Source organism: Cyprinodon tularosa, unplaced genomic scaffold (assembly GCF_016077235.1).
Source record: "Cyprinodon tularosa strain WSP-4 unplaced genomic scaffold, ASM1607723v1 ctg54, whole genome shotgun sequence".
NCBI lineage: Eukaryota > Metazoa > Chordata > Actinopteri > Cyprinodontiformes > Cyprinodontidae > Cyprinodon > Cyprinodon tularosa.
Window position 1 is genome coordinate 1,624,073 of NW_024039274.1, and position 23,797 is coordinate 1,647,869.

Consider the following 23,797-nt stretch of genomic DNA (forward strand, 5'->3'; position numbering starts at 1 on the left):
CATGCTTCCTGCAGCTGACTAACTTTTTGGAGATGCAGATTTCATTTTCCAACAGGACTTGGCACCTGCACACAGTGCCAAAGCTACCAGTACCTGGTTGAAGGACCATGGTATCCCTGTTCTTAATTGGCCGCAAACTCTCCTGACCTTAACCCCATAGAAAATCTATGGGGTATTGTGAAGAAGAAGATGCAATACACCAGACCCAACAATTCAGAAGAGCTAAAAGCCACTATTAGAACAACCTGGGCTATCATAACACCTGAGTAGTGCCACAGACTGATCGACTCCATGCCACGCCGCATTGCTGCAGTAATACAGGCCAAAGGAGGCCCAACTAAATACTGAGTGCTGTACATGCTCATACTTTTCATGTTCATACTTTTCAGTTGGCCAACATTTCTATAAACCCTTTGTTTTTATTGGTCTTCAGTAATATTCTAATTTTCTGATATGATGAATTTGAGATTTTCATTTGTTGTCATTTGTAATCATCAAAATTAAACAAAATAAACATCTGAAATATATGAGTTTGTATGTAATGTATGAATATAATATACAAGTTTCACTTTTTAAATGGAATTACTGAAATCAATCTACTTTTTCATGATATTCTAATTTTATGACCAGCACCTGTAAATTCAAAATTCCTACTTTTCCTGATCCAGTGAACGCAGCACCAGTCGCGCTCCACTGCGCAGACTTGATACACTTTAATACTAGCGGCAACTTCACAGAGAACCCTGTGCGCTCCTCCGCCTGTCGCCCACATCATCATCATCATCATCACCATCATCATCATCATCATCAGCAGCAGCTGCAGCATCATCGACAGCAGGATCAGTGTGATGAAGCAGCGCAGGATTGAGACCTTTCTGCTCTGAGACCTTATCAGCCTGCACACAGGTAGGAGCTTTTCTTCTCTCATCAAACCAAACATTTCTTAATTTCTTCATAACTATAACACTTCAAGTTCATTTTAATATAGTTTAAATAAAAAAAGAAAAATTTTGATTTTACAAGCTGTAGCTTTGAGATTTGTACTGACCCTTTTTTTTTAACATAGTGAAGCTCACTTACCTGTTGTGCCTGAAGTTCAACTTGTGCTGAAAACCCAGTCTAGACATTTACGTAACATTTTCCAAGTTATATGCAGCTTCTGTGCCACTGAAATATCAAGGGATGTGTGAATTGGGGCAACAAGCAGGATAAATCAAACTGAACTTGAAGTGGATGACAGCAGTGAGGCATTCAGGGGCAAGGGAAGAAACACCATATTTGTTAGAAAAGATACATTTTCTTTACTCCTTAAAGGGGTCATAGAATGATTATATACTGTAGGGTATTTTTCTGGTCCTTAAGTTCTCTGAATAGGGTGTGTTGGGCTGAAAATGGCATATTTGATGTTCTATGAGCCCTAATGCAAGCCTGGTGAAAAGCCCCAGAATGAAACCACAGGTTTTCTTCCTTTTATAGAATTCTCATGAATATTTAGATGACCTGTGCAATGATTTGTTGGTTTACAAGAATCGAAGCTCTGAGCAAAGATGCATCATAGCAACAAGCACTGACTCACTGAAACATCGAAATTGTTGGTGACCAGACGCCCTTTTTTTTCCTGGACATGTCCTACTTTTCATACCTAAAAAAATGTTCGGGGGGAATTTCAAAATCGTCTGGGATTTTGGTCGACTACAATGCAGCAGAGCCGAGCCGTGAGCTCTGGGGCTGTTCGGGGCTGGGGATGGAGCGACCGAACCCGACCCGGTGACAGTAGCCTGGACACCAGTGGGCCCATGCTTACCGGGCAGGCATGGGGGAAGTACGGTAAGGCAGGCGGGGGGAAGCTTACCGTTCACGGCTCGGTTCGAATGTCCGGTCCACCTGCCCAAATTTGGTCACCATAGATATGCTAGCATTGCTATCAAGCTTCAGCGTGCGGTTGTGGTGGCCTTATGGTTGGAACAGCCCCTCGTTTCAGTAAAAAAAAGTTTAGCAAATCCTGCTTTGAACTGTCCAAGATTTTGAAAGCTGTCTTGGGTAAAATTCTTAGAGCAAATGAACAGCTGAGCATCAAACTTTGCAGGGATCTTCTGACAGTTAAAAATAATCCATGCCTGTCGAGCCTTCGGATCCTTGGGAAGACTGTGAAAAATTTCCCCTTTCTGAGTGCAGCTTGAAACACTGCATTTACTATATATCAACTTCAGGGTGTAATAAAAGTACAGGCCAGAACCAAATAAGGCAACATCCCTGAATTGACGTCAACTCGGTGCTTAGTTTGAATTGAATTGAATTTAAAGCTTGTTCTTATATATATATATATATATATATATATATATATATAATGTTTTTTTTCAAATGCATGTTAGTGTGAGAAATAATCAATTCCAGTAAAAAAAATTTTTTTTGTCGCTCACTCTGTTCTTCTCACACACTCAGAATTAATTGACGTGCATTGCTTTCTATCTACATTAAAAAATTAATATCATAAGGTTTTATAAACCACAGTTTACTTAACAGGTTTTGGCTTGGAGGAGAATTTAAAATAGAATTACATTCAGACTAGTTGTTTGGGCACCAGAACTGATCTTAAATTCTTCACAATAAAGATCCGGAGACAGAATCACTTCAATTTTCTATTGAAAGGTAAGATATCACCTGCTTGGATGACCTCTCCATATCAATTAGGAGACCGTCTCTTCAAAGCTTTAAGTGTGGAGTTCTATTGATGTAAGAGATGAGATGGAGGAGATATTTTCATAATATTCCCTCAGTTCTCCGTCTCTTTCATACACACAGAGCTGTGTGCAGGTTTGTGTGTTTCTTTCCCCTGCTCTCTGCAGGGTGTGACTGACAGGTGTTGTCCCACTGCTATAGCTCATGGATATTAATCAGGAGGAGTTTAGGAGGAGAGGAAAACCAAGGGGGAGAAGCCCTATTGATAGTTCTTCCAGCATGGATCCAGTCCATACTAATGCTTGAGTTCCCTCACTCCCTGCTGAGCAGCTTCACACTCCAGGGGAGAAGCCAGAATCATTTCCATTAAAGCTCCATTAGTATTGTGGATTTGTCCTTTAATGGTTGTCCATTTTTTCAAGGATCGCATATCTTGTTGGGTTTCTCAGAAATCAAGTATAGAGGTTAGCAGAAACTATAATTGTTCTCACCTCTTCTTCAATTATTTATTTCCCTATAACATAAAACATCAAAAAAAAAAAAAATTATTTTCAAGTTTCCTTTTTTTCAGTTTTCAGCTACACTTTGATTTATGTTATTTTGTGTTTTCTGGGTTATTTGTTTCATTTCCATTTCTTGTCATTCTAGTTGCTTTTATAGTTATAATTAAGCAGGGTTTTGTTTTTTTTTTAGTTGGCCCCTTGTGCCGGTCTCCTTTCTCCTTGCTCCCTTCTAGTTGCTTTTATCCACATCTGCTCCATATTAGCTGATTATCCCATTCTTTTTTCCGTCTCCCATATATACACCTCCTGTGCAGTTCCTCATTTCTGAATTCTCTTCATTACTTCATTTCTTCATTCCTCTGGCTTATTCCCTCCAGAGTCTCCTCGTCTTAGTTCATTAAATTTTGCAAGAAATCATCTCAACAAGTATCCACTACTCCTGACAGTAGCAACTCTGTACTTAAAGGCACACTGTGTAACTTTTGTCCACTAGGGGCGCTTGAGCTGTAACTGCCCCTATTTGGCTTCTACTAAACCAGGCATCCCCAAAGTCGGTCCACAGCTGATTCACATTGATAGTTGACAAACAGGCTTTTGCTATACTGCAATCATCAGAATCAGCTGTGCTGGAGCGGAGAAACCTCTAAAACCTGCAGGACAGCGGCCCTCGAGGACCGACTTTGGGGATGCCTGTTCTAAACATTGAAAATGGTAACAAAGATATATGACTATATACCAAGAGCGAAGTTTGTACTTACCAGTCTAATACTAAAGTTGAGAAAAGAGAATCGGTTTTACATCCTGCTTCTTTTTTCAGCCTGCGCCAACGAACAAACTCCTTTCAGTAAGCGACTCTTGCTGTTCCTCGTGCACTTTCCCTTTCACATTTTCTTTTTTTAGCCCCCTCAGAAGGTTTAAACTTTTTCCTAGCCTTAACCATGACCAGTAGTCGAGTTGGCGGGAAAAATAGTAGAGCAAAATCTTTAGCTCCATGACTATATAAGAGCCTGCGGTAATAAAGCGATGCGTTCTTCCAGGTCACATGACCTGGTCAATGACGGTCTGTCATCTACCAACTTAAATAGTAGGCATTTCAACAGGGGAGCCCCGCTCGAAGCGCTAATAGTGTCAAGAGCTGTATATTGCCCTGAGGAATCATTTAAAATATCTCATATGCATCAAATCTTTGAGTCACAAAGTATGTGGTTTGCATTTAATGAGGCCATCACCTGGATTTTGATTGAAACCTTTGTTATAAACCAGAAAAACCCACATGAGCACACTTTCCAGATAGCTCTGTTTAGGTCCTTCTCCTATATTAAGATCAATCATGGAATGGAGCTGATTAGTCCACCTTGCTATCACCACTCCTGTCTTTGTTCTTCCAGATAAGGAAATTCCAACAATGAGGGACTCACCTGCAGGCAGCTTGTGTGACTTTTTATCCATTGTGTAAGAGAGCAGGAAAGGATAGTAAATGAACCATGGCTAAGGATTCTACATGTAAATGACCTGGTTATGACTCCTTTAAATATCGCACAAAACTTGAAGGGATGTTAACAATATCCATCTGCTCTCTCATCATGTAACAGAAGAACTGCAACAACATGAGTTGCTGAGCCTTTAGCTCAATTATGGGAAGCAATAAATCCCAAAACCCGGTGAGGGTCAGTCTTTGACAGTCAGAACCAACATAGTTCTCGATTTTGTTTAGTTTTTTTCTAAATAAGTTGAATTAGGTGTGATGCATGGAAATCATGGAGATTTTGATCTAATCTAAATGGTGTATTTCTTTATTTTAAATAATCTTGTAAATCCCAATATTAAAAAATGTTTCATGCAATAAAGCATAGCTGATTAGTATATCAAAGCAGTTATCTTCATCCTGTCCAGTTCAAGCAGGGTTATCTTTGTTTCTTTGTTTAGTCTGCTGAAATGGCAGATACCTTTCCAGAATAATAATTGAAAAAAATAGCTCTTATGCTGGTCTATCCTTATTCAGGAGCTCAGCTCATTTTGGAGATTGACACATCTGATGGTAAACCTATGTGCTTCATTTTTCAAAGGGTTCTATGAATATGACAATGAAATAACTTTGCCTTCGGCCTGAATTTTTGCGGTATGTGTGATTTTACAAACACAATAAAATCCATCTTGTACAACTCCAGCTCAAATCGTTCGATTACAACCCAAAACGGTTTGGCCAAACACGTAGGAGTATTACGGTTTTGTCAAAACCCACAATTTCTACTTTGAAATATCTACAGAAATAGCGTAAAAATGTACTTACTTGTTCTGGTTTCTTTGCTGCTATTTGTTGCCACGATTAACTTAAACCAAACTTGTCATGATGGGTTAACGGAGGCAAGCCCAAGATGCAGAACACACACGGAGGAGGCAGGGGAAAAGTTGAAAATGTTTAATAAAGTCCAAAATCACAAAGTTTAACCCTGGAACTGAAATGGGTCTGGGGCTGGTTCACTGGAGTCTGTGCAGGGAGCGGGGGATGGCTGGATAACAGAGAACAACAGGGGATAATCCACATGGTAACCTCTGGGGAACTCCTCAAAGAAGTCCTCAGGTTTCTTCCACGTAGGGATCTGCGGGTTGGCTCACCAGGGCAGATTGCAGGTTGGGCTTTCCAAGAGCTTCTGGCTTGAGACTGGTTTCCTATGACGCAGCTCTCCCAGAGCTGCAGACCAGAGACGGTTCCAATGAGGGAGCTTCACAAGGAGACAGGAGGCTAAGCTCATCCAGAGCTTTCACGAAGATACAGGAGGTTAAGCTCATCCAGAGCTTCCACGAGTGACAGGATTCCTGTGAGGCAGAGATAAAGAAGATATTAGAACCTGGTCTCGACCTAGGAACAACCAAGACTCTATAGCAGAAGGTTCAGGAAGCTAACCAACTAAGATCAACACTGCGGCGTCGGATCAAGGACAGGCAGGAGCTTATAAAGGAGAGGTCTTCTGATAAGAGGATTAGGAACAGGTTTGCAGGAAGGTTCCAGCTCCAGAAGACCCACAGCGCATCCTGCTGGAGACAGAGGGTAATCTCCAGATCCCCACAGTAACTCCAACCCTAAGGGAAAAACAAAGAGAGCAGAAAAGGATCCTCGGCACCCTCTGGTGGGCAAGCCTGAGGATCCCAACAGAGCCCCCCCCTCAAGGGCGGATTCCAGACGCCCCCTGAAAAAAAAAGTCCAAAAAACAACAAAAAACAACCCACTCAGGGTGGGCGGAGGGGGCACTAGGGTGAGGAGGGCCAGAGACAACAGAAAATAGAGTCCAGAAAACAAAAACAACCCACCCAGGGTGGGCGGAGGGGGCACTAGGGCGAGGAGGGCCAGAACCAACAGAAAAAAAGGTCCAACAAACAAAAAACAACCCACCCAGGGTGGGCGAAGGGTGAAACAGGCCAGGAGGGCAAAAAACAAAAACAGAGTCCAGAACAAAAAACGATCCACTTATGGTGGACGACAGCAAAGGAAAACCCAAAAACTTTCTTGGGCACAGTCTCTGGTGGCCGGCCGAAGGACCGGCAGCGGGACAGATTCTCAGGTGACCGGCCGAGGGACCGGCAGCGGGACAGATTCTCAGGTGACCGGCCAAGGGACCGGCAGCAGTACACAGTCCCAGGTGGGCTGCCGTGGGGCCGGCAGCAGGACACAGTCTCAGGTGGCCGGCCAAAGTACCGGCAGCAGGACACAGTCTCAGGTGGCCTGCCGTGGGGCCGGCTGCAGGACACAGTCTCAGGTGGCCAGCCGTGGGGCCGGCTGCAGGACACAGTCTCAGGTGACCTGCCGTGGGGCCGACGGCGGAGGCGTAGTTGCTGCTCAGGAGGTCGACCGTTGTGATGAAGATGGAGCAGCGTCTTAGGGGGACCACCGCCGAGCCGGAGACAAGGTTGAGGTTCAGGAGGCTGGCAGCGGGGTCGAAGGCGACGCTGACACTCTTGGGGTCTGCCACGGGGTCGACGGTGAAGATGATGATCCGGGGGTCTGCCGCGGGGCCGGAGGCGAAGCTGACGCTCTGGAGGTCTACCGCGGGGCCAGAGGCGAAGCTGACGCTCTGGAGGTCTGCCGCGGGGCCGGAGGCGAAGCTGCTTATCAGGAGGATGACGCCCAAGCTTCAGCAGGTACCCCCACGGGGTTACCCCGTCCCCTCCTCGGCAGCTCAGGAACAGTCTCAGAAACAGCCGCCGACTGCGGCTCAGGAGGAGGCTCTGAGCAGAACGCCGACTGCGGCTCGGAAGGAGGCTCTGGGGAGACCATCGAGTGCGGCTCTGGAGGAAGCTCTGGGAAGACCATCGAGTGCGGCTCTGGAGGAGGCTCTGAAGAGGCCGCCGACTGCGGCTCTAGAGGAGGCTCAGAAGAGGCCGCCGACTGCGGCTCTAGAGGAGGCTCAGAAGAGGCCGCCGACTGCGGTTCAGGAGCAGGGGAGCCCGCCGATTGCGGCTCCCGATCAGGAACAGGGGAGCCCGCCGACTGCGGCTCCCGATCAGGAACAGGGGAGCCCGCCGACTGCGGCTCCCGATCAGGAACAGGGGATCCCACCGACTGTGGATCCGCCTCAGGAACATGCGAACCCACCGACTGTGGATCCGCCTCAGGAGCAGGTGACACCACCGACTGTGGTTCACCCTCAGGAGCAGAAGGGACCACTGATTGCGGTACAGCCTCAGGAGCAGGTGGGACCACCGACTGTGGTTCCACCTCTGGACACGAAGGGATCACCCACGGAGGCTAAAGTTCAGTGTCTGAGGTGGCTTGGGGCGTCGGTGGAGGGTCCCTGGTGATTAGAGGCCTTCGCTGAGGGACTCTTGGAGGCACACTTTCACCAACACAAAATTCTGAAGTTCTCTTAAATGTATGCTCAAGGGTCTCTGGACGGCACAGTGTAGGCTCAGGGGTCTCTGGACGGCACAGGGCTAACTCAGAGGTCTCTGGACGACACAGGGCTAACTCAGGGGTCTCTGGACGGCACATGGCTAACTCAGGGGTCTCTGGACGGCACATGGCTAACTCTGGGGTCACTGGACGGCACAGGGCTAACTCAGGGGTCACTGGACGGCACAGGGCTAACTCAGGGGTCTCTAGCCGGCTCAGAGCGTGCTTACGGCGACGCCGTCTCTTACATCGGGGGGTCTTAGAAGTTAAACTTACAAGTGATTGGATCTGGCGATAAATAAACCGGTTGAAACGTGAGGGTACCAGAATGAATAACATGATCAGAAGCTAAGGGATCAGGCACGGGGTCAGGTTTAAAACTATCCGGGTTAATTACTAGTTCAGGATCAGACTCTGGCTGGCGTGGAACTCTGACTGATGGACGTGAAACTGGTGGACTAATTTTGAGGTTTTTAACGGATGAACTTAAATGGTGGTCAAGAACATGGGAACTAAGGCTAAACCGGCGCGGAGAGGAGTTGAAACTGGTTTGAGATGCTAGATCTAATCCTATGGCTAGTTCAATGAGGTCATCGAGGCTAGGTGGCTCGACGTAAAAGGAAAGCTCGGTTCTGACAGATTCATTAAGACCTAAGAGGAAAGCGGACTTGAGTGCAGACTCGTTCCAACCAGAAACGGCTGCTCTACCCAGGAACTCGGAAGAACATTCAGCTACGGACCTAATACCCTGTTTAAAATTCAGAAGGTAACCGGAAACGGAGAAACTAGAGGACTGGCTAAAGGTTCTTTCTAATTCTCGGATGAATCTCTCATATGTGTGGTTCTTTCTGGTTTTGAGCGGAAATTTTGTCTCTGCCCATTCAAGGGCCTCATCAGACAGAAAAGAATCTACAAAAGCAATCTTATCCTTATCATTAAGAAAGCTAGTAGAATGAAAACTGAAAAATAACCGACACTGAAATAGAAATCCCCTTAGCTTACGTGGGTTGCCAGAAAATCTCTCAGGAAGTGAAGGACCAGGTGACGAAAACGACGGACTGAGCTCAGAATAGAAAGGAGGGTTATCATCTTGACTCGGGGGTGACGTGCGGAATTCCGGAAGTGACGAAACCGGAACCGGAAGTTGAACTGGCGCCATCTTGTGATTCCCACGAAGCCTGTGGGATCTTGAAACGTGTGTTTTCTTAAAGTAAAACTCGGATTTTAACTCACGGAGGGACTGTGTGTGATCAGGAGTCAGAACGTCCAGTTTCTCAGTTCTACGACGGAGGTGATCTGCTGGGCTTTGTGTGGCCGCAGTGTTCTGTCATGATGGGTTAACGGAGGCAAGCCCAAGATGCAGAACACACACGGAGGAGGCAGGGGAAAAGTTGAAAATGTTTAATAAAGTCCAAAATCACAAAGTTTAACCCTGGGACTGAAATGGGTCTGGGGCTGGTTCACTGGAGTCTGTGCAGGGAGCGGGGGATGGCTGGATAACAGAGAACAACAGGGGATAGTCCACATGGGAACCTCTAGGGAAACTCCTCAAAGAAGTCTTCAAGTTCAAACCACGTAGGGATCCTCGGGTTGGCTCAACAGGGCGGGTTAGCAGGTTGGGCTTTCCAAGAGCTTCTGACTTGAGACTGGTTTCCTGTGACACAGCTCTCCCAGAGCTGCAGACCAGAGACAGGGTTCCAGTGAGGGTGCTCTCCCAGAGCTTCACAAGGAGACAGGAGGTTAAGCTCATCCAGAGCTTTCACGAAGAGACAGGAGCTTCACAAGGAGACAGGAGGTTAAGCTCATCCAGAGCTTTCACGAGGAGACAGGATTCCTGAGAGGCACAGAAAAGGAGAGATTAGAATCTGGTCTCAACCTAGGAACAACCAAGACTCAGTCTATAGCAGAAGGTTCAGTAAGCTAACCAACTAAGATCAACACTGCGGCGTGGGATCAAGGTCAGGCAGGAGCTTATAAAGGAGAGGTCTTCTAATGAGAGGATTAGGAACAGGTGTGCAGGAAAGTTCCAGCTCCAGAAGACCCACAGCGCATCCTGCTGGAGACAGAGGGTAATCTCCAGATCCCCACAGTAACTCCAAACCTAAGGGAAAAACAAAGAGAGCAGAAGAGGATCCTCGGCCCCCTCTGGTTGGCAAGCCTGAGGATCCCAACAAAACTTTGATAGCCGGGAACTAGGTGTTGATTCCCCCAATCAGCTAGCAAGGATCTGCAAAAATTCCTGTGTTCCAAAATTCATCTTTAGTAGAGGAACGTAAAGACTCAGAATAACCAAAAAACGTGCCATCTGCTTTCACCTTGCTGTGATGCTGAGCAGCAATCTACGCTGGAAAAACATGTAAATCATTCGCTCAGGGCTTGAAAATCCTATTCGGTCTAAACGCACCTTAACCTCTTAAAACCCACTGGATCGCCGGCGACCTAGTGGACCTTAAGTGGGGGTAATAATTCAGAATGCATAAAATTCCGCCGGTAAAATGTTCACCAGCAGGTGGAGCCATTGCACGCAGCTCCAAGCTGAGACAAAAAGTACCATACCCCAAAGCTCCTGAACTGTTATAGCTAGAGGTCTGAAATTGTCTGCATGTGTGGTTGACATGATGTAGAACAAATATAATACAATGAAACCTGCATTTTCTCAAGAATATCTTTATTACTGCCGTTCAAAAAAGACTTATCATTTCAGAGAATAAACCCCCCCAACTTTGAGACATGTTTGAACTAGGAAACTAGAGAGTGTTAGCTTATAAATAATGTATTGCACATGTAATTTGGACTTACAGCTCCTAAGTTATTTGCTTTTCCATTTGGGTATGCAAAATAGGCGAGGATTACCCAAAATGAGGTATATATTAAGAGGTTAAGACTGAGGTGAATTGAGATACTTATAATGTTGAACTATATATTCTGCAAGGTATTTTGTTTGTTTATTTTGCTACAACAAAGAGCTAGATGTTGGTTATTGTGGGGTTTTCTTTACCATTTGGTGCTTTAGGCTGTTCTGTTTCTGACATGTTTAGGTAGGAAAAGGACCAATCTGCCTCAGAAAGTCAGTTTAGAGCTGAATTTTGAAAGAGGAGAACTGTTTCTTTTTTATTTTATCATGTTTCTTTTCAGACTATTCTAGGAATTATGTAATATCACAGGTGATGCAGCTGCTTCATATAATGTATCTTAGGCTAAATAACCCTTAGCTTCTTTTATTTAAAGCTTTTGAAGATTTTGTGAGTTCATCTTGTTACCCTGATAGCTTTAGTTCTATTATACTCAAAGCAAAAATACTGAAGACTTCAATAAAGCTGTTTTATACTGTAGCTCAAATAGTTGGTGCATCAAGTGCACTGATTTATGTAAAGTTATATTCAGCACTTAAAACACTTTCTGCTAAATGTGACCCTTTTGAAAAGGGGAAAAGAAAGTGTTTTCACATTTCATCGCTTTTCTGAGGCTTCCTTTAAGTACAAACTATTAAAGACGTTTGCATTGTCATCTTTGGCCTCAACATTTAAATTCTCTATTCTGTTTTGACTCTAATCAACGCAGAGCTAAAGCACTTTGCAGAAACACAATCTGACTTAAATCCCATCCAGAACTCCACAAGCCTCTCTGTTTTCTACCTGCTGAGCAGCAGACCAGAAAGTGACCGGAGTGACTGTACCGATTCCATTCTGACAGAACAATGCCAGCCTCTGATGAGGAATAAAAGCTGCATTGTCTCGTTGCTGAGGGATGATGATGATGATGAAGGGCAGAGGCAATTCCAGGTTTCACAAAGAAGTCTCACAACAACATGGCCCCATCCTGGCAGTGGTAATTGCGGTGTAACAGCACACATGAATACCTCCAAATCAGTCCTCAGCCTCATTTCTAGCAAAGTGCGCTACTCAAACATTCAGAACCATTAAATCTCAATCCCTTGTCCCTATGGCAACAGCAACTGCGTGTCTGATTGTCACAAAGTGGGATATCTGATAACTTGTCACATGAAAGGTCATGCTGCTATCATCTGCTGACTCTTAAAGGATGATAAGTGTTTTAATATCAGTTTAATAGCAATGCTCATCAAACAGTATGATGCAAAACCAGGTGTTTCTACTTTTTTTTTTAAAACCGAACACCGTTGCATGGAGTTGGGAAGTTGGGCCTATTTTTCAGTTTTCAGTCCTGTTTTTAGTTTTTAGTCCTGTTTTTAGTTTTAGTTTTTAGTCCTGTTTATCAAAGTTATGAGCTCAACTATTTCTAACTGTACGTGCCCTCTTTTATCCTTTTTGACAAAAAAACTGTCTCAGAGCTGCTCTGCAGATATGATCTGTTCATTTTGTCTGTCTGCTTCTCTCTTCTTAAACCCCCAGTCAGCCTAGGCAGAAGGCTGCTGACACTGAGCCTAGTTCTGCTGGAGGATTATCTCTGTTAAAACAACGTTTTTCCTCTCCACTGTTGTTGCATGCATGGTTGGTGTGAGGGATTGCATTAGAGTCCATGATGCAAGCAGGTGTCTACTGTGGCTACAAGCTTGTCTAGGAGAAGTGAACCCTGCTAAGTCAAGGACTGTATGCAATCAGCTGTTTTTTTAGACATAAAACGTTTATACAACCTGACTGGTTGATTTGAAGTAATTGTCTTTGGAAAGAGCCTTCAGATGACATTTGTTGTGAACTGGTGCTATGTAAATAAACTGAATGGAGAGAAAAAAAATAACTTATGTATTGGGTTGCTTTGGTAATCTCCAGGTAAGAGTATGACAGTCTTTAACTAGGATATGTGGAGCCAACAAGGATGTTAGTTGTCGTTTTCCTCACCCTGGATCTCTATAAAACCATGGATGAGGGGGCGTTCAGCTCTGACGATCTCTGTAGTCTCTCAGAGATGACTGAGTAATGGCAGTTTAGAACATAGAAGGCTGGATTCAGTGGAATACTGTAGGATATTTTCTAACAAACCAGGTCTAGGACTACTTCTGACCTTTTAGGTTTTCTCTAGCTGTGTGTTTAAAAAAATGTGATTATCTTATTGTTATTTACAAATACGGCAAAAGAAACAATATATTTTACTAACCAGTTACATGAAAAACTTTGCATTTTTCAGCTCAGTGTGTAATGATTACAGGGTTTAAATGACAGTAATGTAATATGTTATACATAAGCATGTTATCAATTATCATCTATGAACTGAAAGGCTTAATCCTTATTTTTATGTGGGCTTAAAAATTGCTTTTTATAGTTATATAGTTATTTATGGAGGCAGACACCTTTGAATTACTGAAGAGCATAGCTGACAGACTAGTGACTATAGAGATCACCATTATGCCCAAATGTGACTGTGGCAACTATAGAGGTTTGAACTGATATAGTAGTAAAGATTAAATGGCAGCAACAGGCTGAAGAATGCTGTTACTCTCCAGCATTTATATCTATTGAGATTAGAGATGTCCCGATCCAGGTTTTTGCACTTCCGATCCGATACCGATATTGTTTTTGGACTTCCGATCCGATACCGATACTGGCCGATACCAGCCTATCCGAGCATGTATTTAAGTTTAAGTTAAAGGAAAATTCCGGTTTTTAACACTTTTAGCCCATTTTCTGTAGTGTCCAGGATGAAATCGAATGATCAACACCAAAATTTTGACAATTGGTCCTGTCTCTGCTATTTGGCTCATGCAGAATCCCCCCCTGGCTGCTTCAGAATGGCTTCCATAGTGCATGTCCGATAATGTCCTTAAAACAACCTTAAAGTTCTTTTTTTAAAATATGCTACTCACCAGGTCGTCAGCGCTGTTCAATGACGTTCCAAAAAAAGTTTCGTAAAGAAAAAACGTTCCTGTAGTGTTTTATTTACCATTTTGTAAATCCCATTGAGTTCTGTTGGAATAGTCAATATCCCTCCGCCACCGGAAATGGAAATGGGGAAAAGACTACGCTTAGTTGTAGTCTTTTCGCTTCACTCTGTGTACTCCGACGTCGAGGTGCTAACGTCTCTGTTAAACACTTTAAAAAACTCTGAAAATGGAATACGAAAGGTGGATTCTTGAGGAGGACATCTTGGACTTTGAGTTTGACGGTAGAGGATACCGTTTTGAACCGGAATATACTGAGGAGTAGTATATAGAGACATTGTCGCCAACTAGTGGTCTGGAGTGTGCAACGCTTCAGATTCGAACGGGAAGCGGAAGTTTGTAAGCGGTTGTGATGTATCGGAAAAAATAGTTCTGGGATTTACAAAATGCTAAATAAAACAAGACAGGAACGGTTTTTATTCACGAAACTTTTTTTGGAACGTCATTGAACAGCGCTGACGACTCGGTGAGTAGCATATAAAAAAAAAAGAACGTTTAAGGTTGTTTTAAGGACATTATCGGACATGCACTATGGAAGCCATTCTGAAGCAGCCAGGGGGGGGATTCTGCATGAGCCAAATAGCAGAGACAGGACCAATTGTCAAAATTTTGGTGTCGATCATTCGATTTCATCCTGGACACTACAGAAAATGGGCTAAAAGTGTTAAAAACCGGAATTTTCCTTTAAAGTATTTAGCCTTAGTTGTAAGACTCATGTTGAAAAGAGTTTTAGTACTCTTGATAACATCTAGCCAGCTAAATTAGGTGAGATTGAATAAAACACAATGCTTGGTAACAACAAACTTGCCTGTTTATTAAGAGATAAACACAAACTGGACAAAATTATGAATAGCAATCTAAAATTGCACAGTGAACAGTAAAAAGCCTTACATAAACATCTTGAATTCGTATTTTTTTATATCACACAGACCAAAATTATTTTCCACGGTTACTTACCTCCTCACCTCCTCTTCCTCTCCTGGCCCTGGCTGCATGCTCCCTTCCTCTCCCTCTTCCTTGTCTAATAACCCCTGTGCCACAGTCAACACTTGGACTCTTTAAAAAGGGAATATATGCTTCCACACCAACACAACCTCACTATCAAGCACTCATAAAACATGACCACAATGTGCTACAAATACCTAAAGTATTCGCTATTTAGGCCTATATAAAATCTATTTCCTATACAAATACTATTGATAAAATGATTTATGTGAGCAAACCTTGTCATCACTTTACAAGGTAGGTGATGCGGACATTGGGGAAGCCATTTTGTACCATGATGGCATGGTACAAAATGGTCCGTATTGTTAGAGGGGAGAAGCAGTGAGGGGAGTAGTTGACGTTGCTGCGATGTGCAGTACCATTAGTATGAGATACACTGTCACTTTAACAGGAAATTAAATGTTAAATCTTTTCAGGATTAAATTAAATTTGTGGGAAAAAAACCCTCACCAAACTTCCAAACTTTTTGAATTGATTTCTTTGACAGATTTTATTTTAAACATGAATATTAACAGTAATGTTACAGCCATAGTAGCCCTACTATCTCTTTCCACTTTGTTTATGTCACCACATTTATCATGACATTGCTACTTTCTGTGTTTTAAAATTAATTATTTTAGCTCATAATGTCTTTTTTTTAACCCATGGGTGGAGAAGTAAAAAATATAAGCTTAATCTAATTGATGAGCTTTATTTTTACAAAGATTTGCTTGCATAGCTTTAGCAATAATCTTTGATACAAACAGGCAACGTTTTAACAACACAGAATAGAAAATAAAATCTGAATTCAGCTTATTGTTTTCTTTCCTATTGTTTTTTTTTTTTTTGTTCTAATATATGAAATAGTTTGCAAGTTCCTCTGCAGTTTGAATCACCTCCCTTCCCCCCAAGGTAACCAGAAAAACAATTTCCTAAAAAATTGATAAAACAAAATTACACACAAATGACTTTATTATATCAGTAGCTTATGTTAATTACATTAGAACCAGTGCCGCTGTATCCAGACACTACCTGTCTATGTTTTTACAATTTACCTGTTATTTCTACAGCCTATTTTTTAAATCCCAATCCCCTTTTGCACTTAAACTACTCTGCTGCAAATTATATGACGTTTATCATAATTATGATAACATTGTGTGCATTAGCGATATCACCAAGAACTGCTTGGAACGCAGTAAATGTTAGACAATGATTTAAGAATGTCTTTCTCTGCACTACAAAAGTCCTCAGTAATTTGTTTATTTCTTAAAGCAGATCAGTTGTTTATCTTATGCTCCTGTTTGTTACCAAGACAAAGTAGAAACACTTTTTAATTATTTGTTGCCCTCTCCTAACATATTGTTATACAACATTCATCATATTGTTTTTCTAATATCTTGCAGTCCTAGTTGGCAGCACATTTTCTATGTAAGAAAGAATGATTTGCTTCAAAAATGTTGAAGATATACAGTATTCCCCCCTCGGTTAGAGCCAGCAACCAGTCAGTCAGGTAAAGATAGGTGCTGCTGGCCTTTCTGGGCTGAATTCACTGTGGAAATATGAAAAATTACCAGGAACAAATGATAAACGACAGTCAGGCTTTTTAATGTTTTTGAATGTCAGCTACCTGAAATCTGTATTCCTCAAGTATTAAATGTCAGTACATCTAATGCCTTCTGTTGTGTTTAATTGGATGTTCAAAGTTTAATCTGTCATCCTTAATTCACTCCTTTTTTAGTTTGTTTTTGAAGGACTGGGATGTGTTTCCAATGTGTTGCAACATTTGCTTTGTTTAAGATCTACCTTTGAACTGTGAAAACCAACTTCGGTACTTTTACAACCAAAACTTTTTTTCACTCCTGCTCTAAATAAATGAATAGCTGATTATTGGGTCAGCAACTGTTGTCTTCTTTCTACAATATTTTAATGTGTGATTGGTCTGGACTGCAAACAGCACAGTTATTGTTTTCTACATGGCAGATTTTCCTCTTAGATTTTTAAAGCTCCTAGTGGGAGTAACGGGGCAAAGACACAACGTTTTTCATTTGAAAGATTTAGATTTAAATCAGACCTGCGATTAAAGCTTGAATTGGGATACTTTTTGAACTTATGCCTTTTAGACCTTCTGGCGTTTGTAGTCATTTATTTAAACATAAAGGACTTCTTTTGGCATGTTTAAGCAGCAAAACACTTAAAAAAGCCTGTAAGACAGTTAATGACTTCAGCTCAATGGCATATCAAGCTGGGAGTTAGATGTTGTTACTCCACAGTGATTGTCGGTGATTGACCACCTCCTGTTGTTTCTGTAGTGTGTGGGATTGTTGATAATAATTGGCCATTGTTGTTGGCCAATCAATGCAAGCTAGCAATTATTTGAGACCTTACTGAGTAGGTTTGTGATTCACAAATTGTGAACACTGATGTCAAAAAGACCCTGAGGAATAGCGGTGAATAAAATGAAAAGTATCAAAGAATAATGACAAACTTTAAATGAAAACAGGTCAAAAAAGAACGTCTTCAAGATTCATCTCATCACGTTAGGTAGCTTAGACACTTAAAAAAAAAGAAAATGAAAGCCAAGAACATGGATGCTGTGTGTTGAGGATTAATTAATGTGTTTTTTCTGTTAGGATGGCTGATGTTATGAACTCTTTGGAGCCTGAGACGGAGGACTTTAGTGGAGGAGGAGCAGAAGATCAAGACCCAGTATCCTTCTCTGTGTGTTTATTAGCTTGTGGTAATTATTAACTAGGGATAGATCCCATGAAGAAGATGTATAATAATAATATTAATAAAGTTATTAATCTTTGAAATAAACCTATACAATAGTGTGTTTTTTTCATCTATATTTGGAATACTCAGTTCCCTTGTTATAGTCTGTGTTTTCAATATACACAAAGAACCCTTTATCCAAATCAGGATAATTTAAAACTAAAATATTTGGATATTTTATCATATTGATGATAGCCATCTTTTGGATTTGAAATTAGATTTGTAAAGAATTAGTTAATACAAAATATCTTTTTTCATTACTACCTTGGTTTAATATTGAGCCTTTCATTTTTATCTTTTTAGATCATTGCATTAAAATCAAAGTGTCTTTTAAAAACGTATAAATTTTGAAAAATTGAAATAGAATGTTCTTCTATAACAAAAATGTAAAAAGAATGTATTAATTTTGTAACCACTTAAATATTTTAACACTTAGAAAAACGTTTATATGATTTTTATAAAAATTTTTTTGTTCAGTGATAAAAAAAAAGCAATTTTTGATAATTAGAAGACATGTTCAATACTTCATGGAGCAATGCTACTGTATAATACAGTGAGTAAGTACTTACTGTACTGTACATACAACATAGCTCAACATGTGAACCACAAGGTTTCAGCGTGGAAAAACACCCAAAAACGATTATTTGACATACCTGCCTTGCCTACTGTACATCCGCATGCATTTTTCAAATTGTGAAAGTTATGGTGTTGTGAAAAACACCATAACTGTGGTCACTGATGACAGAAACTGAAAGCATCCCTTGAAAGAGCTATTTTTACTTTGTTTGCATTCTGCTCAGTTAAACAGACATCACTCACAATATAGGGCTGCATACAAGAATAGTAGGAGACACTGTTTAACCCTAAAAAAGATTTGCAATTATGGCAGGAGTAAAACATTCAGCCCTGAACATGCAGCCAGAGGTACAGACCAAAGCATGTAGCCATGGCTTCCAAAACAGCAAATCTGATACTAATCACAAGTTTTTGGTTGGGGAGGTTCCCCCTGGTTCCATCTGATTTTTTTTTTCCACGGGTCTGACAGTGGAGCTGGGAGAGTCGTGTCTTGTTATTCAGCCACTGCCCACAACATGTCAGACTTGATTACACCCTACATAGATCAACCATCATACATGACGTGCACAGAATGCTTTGGAATATACAAAACAATATTCAGCGAAGGAATTCTTTGCAGATTTAATACATTGATATCTTCATTTCTTATAGTCGCTTTATAGCTGCAATCTGCCCTATTTAGCTAGATAATATTTTAACAAAAATAGAAACTTTTTAAATCTGGTTACTAGTTAGACTTGGTCTCTATTCCTCACAATCTCAAAATGAACTCTAATTAGATACTTTAAAATTGAGGTAATCAGTTTTAGAAATATTCTTTCCTTTCTATGTCCCCCTTAGTGCTCCAAGTGTGTGCTGCAATGCTGTTTTTAAACAAAAGCTTTTTTTTTTATTGTTTGGAAGACTGTTGCAAGCCTTACATCAGTTTTAAAAAGATTTTCCCGGATACACATGAGAGGTATCCAAAGCTGTCCAAGAGGCTTCCCTCCATTGTGGTGGAGCCAACGGATGCGACCGAAGTGGAGAGCGGAGAGCTCCGCTGGCCGCCAGATGATCCCGGCTCCTCAGACCCACAAAGTGAAAGACGGAGAGCAGATGATCAAACTGTAGGTAAGGAGCGATAATAACCTGATCTTGTTGCCACCGGGTATTTTTAAATTATAGTATCACAAATATATCAGGAAATTTGTCTTTTTCTGGCCTCTGGATTTAAAAGTACTCACGGAAAAAAATTCTACAAGATTATGTGAAATATTTCTGGAAACAAATTAAGTTTTGGGTATTTTATATTTGCAGCTTTAAGCTTTTTGGACCACAGTGGATTTTGAAAGTATTCACAGAGTCTAAGTTTTTCAAAATTTTTATATTGAACAGCCTTATTCCAAATTAAATCTCTTTTATCAGAATTCTACGTACAGCATTCCAGTGCAATTTTTTTTAGATAAAAAAAAAAGAACTGATAATAAGAAACCCTATTCAGGTAATTATTAACAGCTTGGGGTAAATGCCTTGTTGAGCCACCTTTTGCAGAATTGACAGTCTCCAGTATTTCTGAATACAGTGAGTAAAGCTCTGGACACTGATCTGGAGGCAGCTTGGCTCATTCTTCTTTGCATAACATCTCAAGCTAGGTCTGGACCAATGGAAGATATGTGTTTAGAATAATTTTCTTATCTCTCCAGGTGTTCAATCAGATTTTTATTTGGAAACTGGCTAGGCCACCTCAGAACATTCACATACTGTAGTGGTTCTGATCCAGTCTATTGAGATCCAGGCTTTTTGCTATGGGTTGTGTCTGACAAAAACGTTCTAGAGCAAATTTCCGCTCAGGATGTCTCTGTTCATTTTTTAAATGATCCTTTCCTCTATCCTGACCAGTCTGCCAGTTCCTGTGGCTAAAAATCAACATCATAGAATGATGCTGCCAATGCGTGCTTTACTGTAGGAATGGCATTGGACTGGTGATGAGTGGTGCCTGGTTTATTTCAAACATGGCACCTGACAATACCACCTAAGAGTGCAAATTTTGTCACAACAAACCAGAGAATGTTCTTCCTCATGGTCTGAGAGTCCTTGAAGTTGTTGATCGTTACAAAGATGGTTGGCCTTCTGTAGGTTCTCCTCTCTGGACCTCTGACAGTGTGGCCATTGCCTTGACTAAGACCTGCCTCCCGAGTCACTCAGTTTAGACAGACTTTAATACCATTTGTAAAATCAAGCTCTAACTTACCTAAATGTAAAAAAATCTGCCCTGTAAATACTATGTAGGTGCCCAGTACATACCCTTTGCTTTATGAACGGAAGCCTAATACTCCCCAAGGGGATGGGTTACCTACTAGATCCTTATAAATGCAGTAGGTAATTACAGTAATGGTTGTAATAGTTTTTCAGGCCCAGGCAGGTGATCCTGCCACCGCTCCAGTATCATGGCAGGTTATGGAAATCAGTGGCAGGTTGCCTGGTATCCGTTTCGGTGGTGAGGGAGGTCAGGAAAATGAGTGGCAGGCTATCTGGCATCTGCTCCATTGCCGTGGCAAGTAACGAAAATCAATGGCAGGTTTTCTGGCCCCCATTCTAGCACCATGCCAGGTCATGAAAATCAGTGGCAGGCTGTCTGACAATGTGTCTTGTTAATTTTCAATAAATTCTACCTGTTGTTCCATTTACACAACAGCATGTAAAATGAACTCAATTTACAGGCATTCAATAAAGGAATGCTACAGTTTCCATGTGAAAGGAGGATGCACTGTCCCATATGAAACACAATCCACTTTCTGTATGTTTACAGGTGAGGAGAAGTCAACTGTTGGAGATAGTGAAGAGGCCAAAGGAGTGGAGATGCAGGGCTCAAACTGAACAAACATATGAAATACACTGTTACTGTAAGTCTGGCCAGAGCACATAAGAACAAGATAAAGGAGCAGATTCTGAGGTCAGAAATGAATAGTGAGCTAAAGTGAGGAGGGACTGACAAGCATAATTTTAAACCCCGGCTTAATGGACTTGGAGCCAGAGATGAGTCATGTTTTCGTTCTTCTTTACATTTGAAGGTTTTTTTTTTATTTCTGATACCCTGAGGTCAAAAAGGGGATTCAACAATACATCCAGCTACTTTCCACCAATTTGTTCTCTGACTGAAATCTCTCAAACAGAACAGTTGGCTGCTTCCAAATAATGACAGAAATAATGCAATAACCCTTTGCAGTAATCTATATTTTGATACCAGAAATGTTGTTTTCATGAGACTCCCCTCTGGCTCCAAGTTCTCAATGTGCCTCATGCACATGACCATCAGCACATATGTGTGGACAGATATCTCTAAATACTTAATTTAGTATTTAGCTGTGAGTGCCATCTTATTATTAATTGTAGCTTAAGTATTTTGTGCACACTTTTACACACTTTAGATGAAGATGAATCATTGTTAGATCCTGACTGCTGTGGTAAATGTGATCTTAGTCTCACTCTTCATCTTGAAAATAGGCTATAATATTTAATATGTATCTTTTATTCGATGTTTTACTATTGTATAATAAATGATCTAAGAAAATACTGTCTTCCTTCCTTGGTTGTTAAGGTGAGTGTGTTGTTTTCTCTTAAATATCGTTATTAACTTTATATGTAACAAAAGGAGAGTTCATTATTAAACTGATGTAAAAGACAAGAGGGCTGGGCTCAGGCATTATTAGGTGTGCTTACTCAATCATTATGACTAAAAAGCCAAGCCAATAAATAGGAAAGAATGAAGATAGGTTTAAATAAACCTGCCAAGTGCTCATTTAGAGCTCTCACCAAAACTGTCTGAACACGGATTGTTTAGGACTGACCCTAAAAACACATATTTAGTAAAAATTTTTAGTATTTATTGAAAAAAATAGTAAATTGAGAAGGAAAACACATTCTGAAATAAGAAGGGAAATAATTTAATAATAATTCTAAACGATCTGTTGAGTTTATTAATCATTTTGCGCTCAAAACTGTGCTTTTATCTCTTCAATTAGGGCCATATCTGAGAAGTTCTAATTTTAAACAATATTCAAATCAGTTATTAATAAAGTCTCAATTTCAACAAGTAGTCTAATAAATCAGTTAAATCTTGTCATACTGACATATGCCAAGTCAAGTACATACATTCCAATTGATCCTTGTTATCAAACAATGCAGTCAAGCTTGGTTTGTATTTTGAATTGGTGGAAAGGTTTTTTAGGAATGAGCATGTAATAACAGCTTGTACACAAGTGAATCACGATGAGCTATTTATGGAATCAAAGAATATATTTACTAGCGGTGGGCCGTTATCGGTGTTAATGTGGGTTGACACCGATGTATATCTGGGGGCGAGGACAAATCAGTCTTCAAGCTTGTGTAGGCCTACTATGAAATTATCACATTGGACATGATGTGCTGACATAAATGCAGCTATAATTTGTTTCAGGGAATTTTTTTTTTTTAAGAAGCTTTCCAATGGAAACCTCAACAAGACTAAAGCTGTTTGCACCTTGTGCAATGTGGAACAAGTTTACGGCAGAAGTTCTTCAAGTACTTCTAGTGTCAAATACCACCTAAACACAAAGCATCCCTTAGCCAATCAGAAGATGCCGGGCCAAGCACTGATTGAGCGCAGGGGAAGGTCGTCTTTGTTAAATTAAAATGTTTGAGTGCAACCAAGTCAAGCCCATGAACACAACTCTATCAGCTTAGCTAACTAATGTCCTCACTCAGGGGATAGCCACCAGCTGCCCGTCCATCAGCGTGGTTGAAGATGATGGGCTCTAGCTTGTTCTCCAGGTGGTCACAGGTGACCCTTCTTATAAACCAGCTGCGAGGCGCACTATCATGAGGAGAATACATGACCAGCAACCCGCGGAGAAAGCCGCGAATGACGAAAAGTTGGTAGAGGCGACGTGTGTAGCACTGATGGGGGGCAACTGGACATCTGTCAATAATGACACCTACCTTGGCGTTACTGTACACCTCATGGATGCAAGCTGCAAATGTCACTCCTTCGCTTTAGGTAGGCTATGTTATGTAATTTTAAATTTGATTTTACCGCGAATAATTACCAAAACATTATGTTTGCTTCTTGATGATTGCTTGGGTGAATGTGGGTAAACGGGGACGCAGACACATATCATGCATGCCTTTGGCAGAATTCAAATGAGCCATTTCAATCTAGATCAGTCTAGATTCATTCAAAGATTACAATGAGATTAATTTAGATAAAAAAAAGAAATCTATGCTCACCACTAATAATTACAAATGATTTAGTATGTAAGGTTTATACATTAGACCCCAGGTTTGATTCTTCTTGTTAAATCATCTTGGCCTCTCTAGGTCCTTTAAAATCTTCAAGCCTGACTTTACACCAAAGCTTTATTTCAGAGAAAGGACTCATACTGTCAGCAGGGAATTTTCACAGACAAAAACAAAATGGAAAAGAAAGAAGGGTTCTTGAAAACACCCTGTCTGGAGTCTGAGACATCAGCCTGTACTATGAAATGGCATTAGGCTCGGAAGGGAAGACTGAGTGCCAACATAAAT

The 23,797-nt window shown here is 41.2% G+C and overlaps 1 protein-coding gene across 1 annotated transcript; it reads left to right on the plus strand.

Moving 5' to 3' along the window:
* Positions 1-748: 748 nt before the first annotated feature.
* Positions 749-21,806, plus strand: si:ch73-49p17.1 (protein LBH). Its single transcript, XM_038304697.1, has 4 exons — positions 749-906; positions 17,539-17,614; positions 19,192-19,366; positions 21,045-21,806. Exons 2-4 carry the CDS (start codon positions 17,540-17,542, stop codon positions 21,110-21,112), a joined length of 318 nt encoding a protein of 105 aa, XP_038160625.1. The 5' UTR covers positions 749-906; position 17,539; the 3' UTR covers positions 21,113-21,806.
* The last annotated feature ends 1,991 nt before the right edge of the window (positions 21,807-23,797 follow it).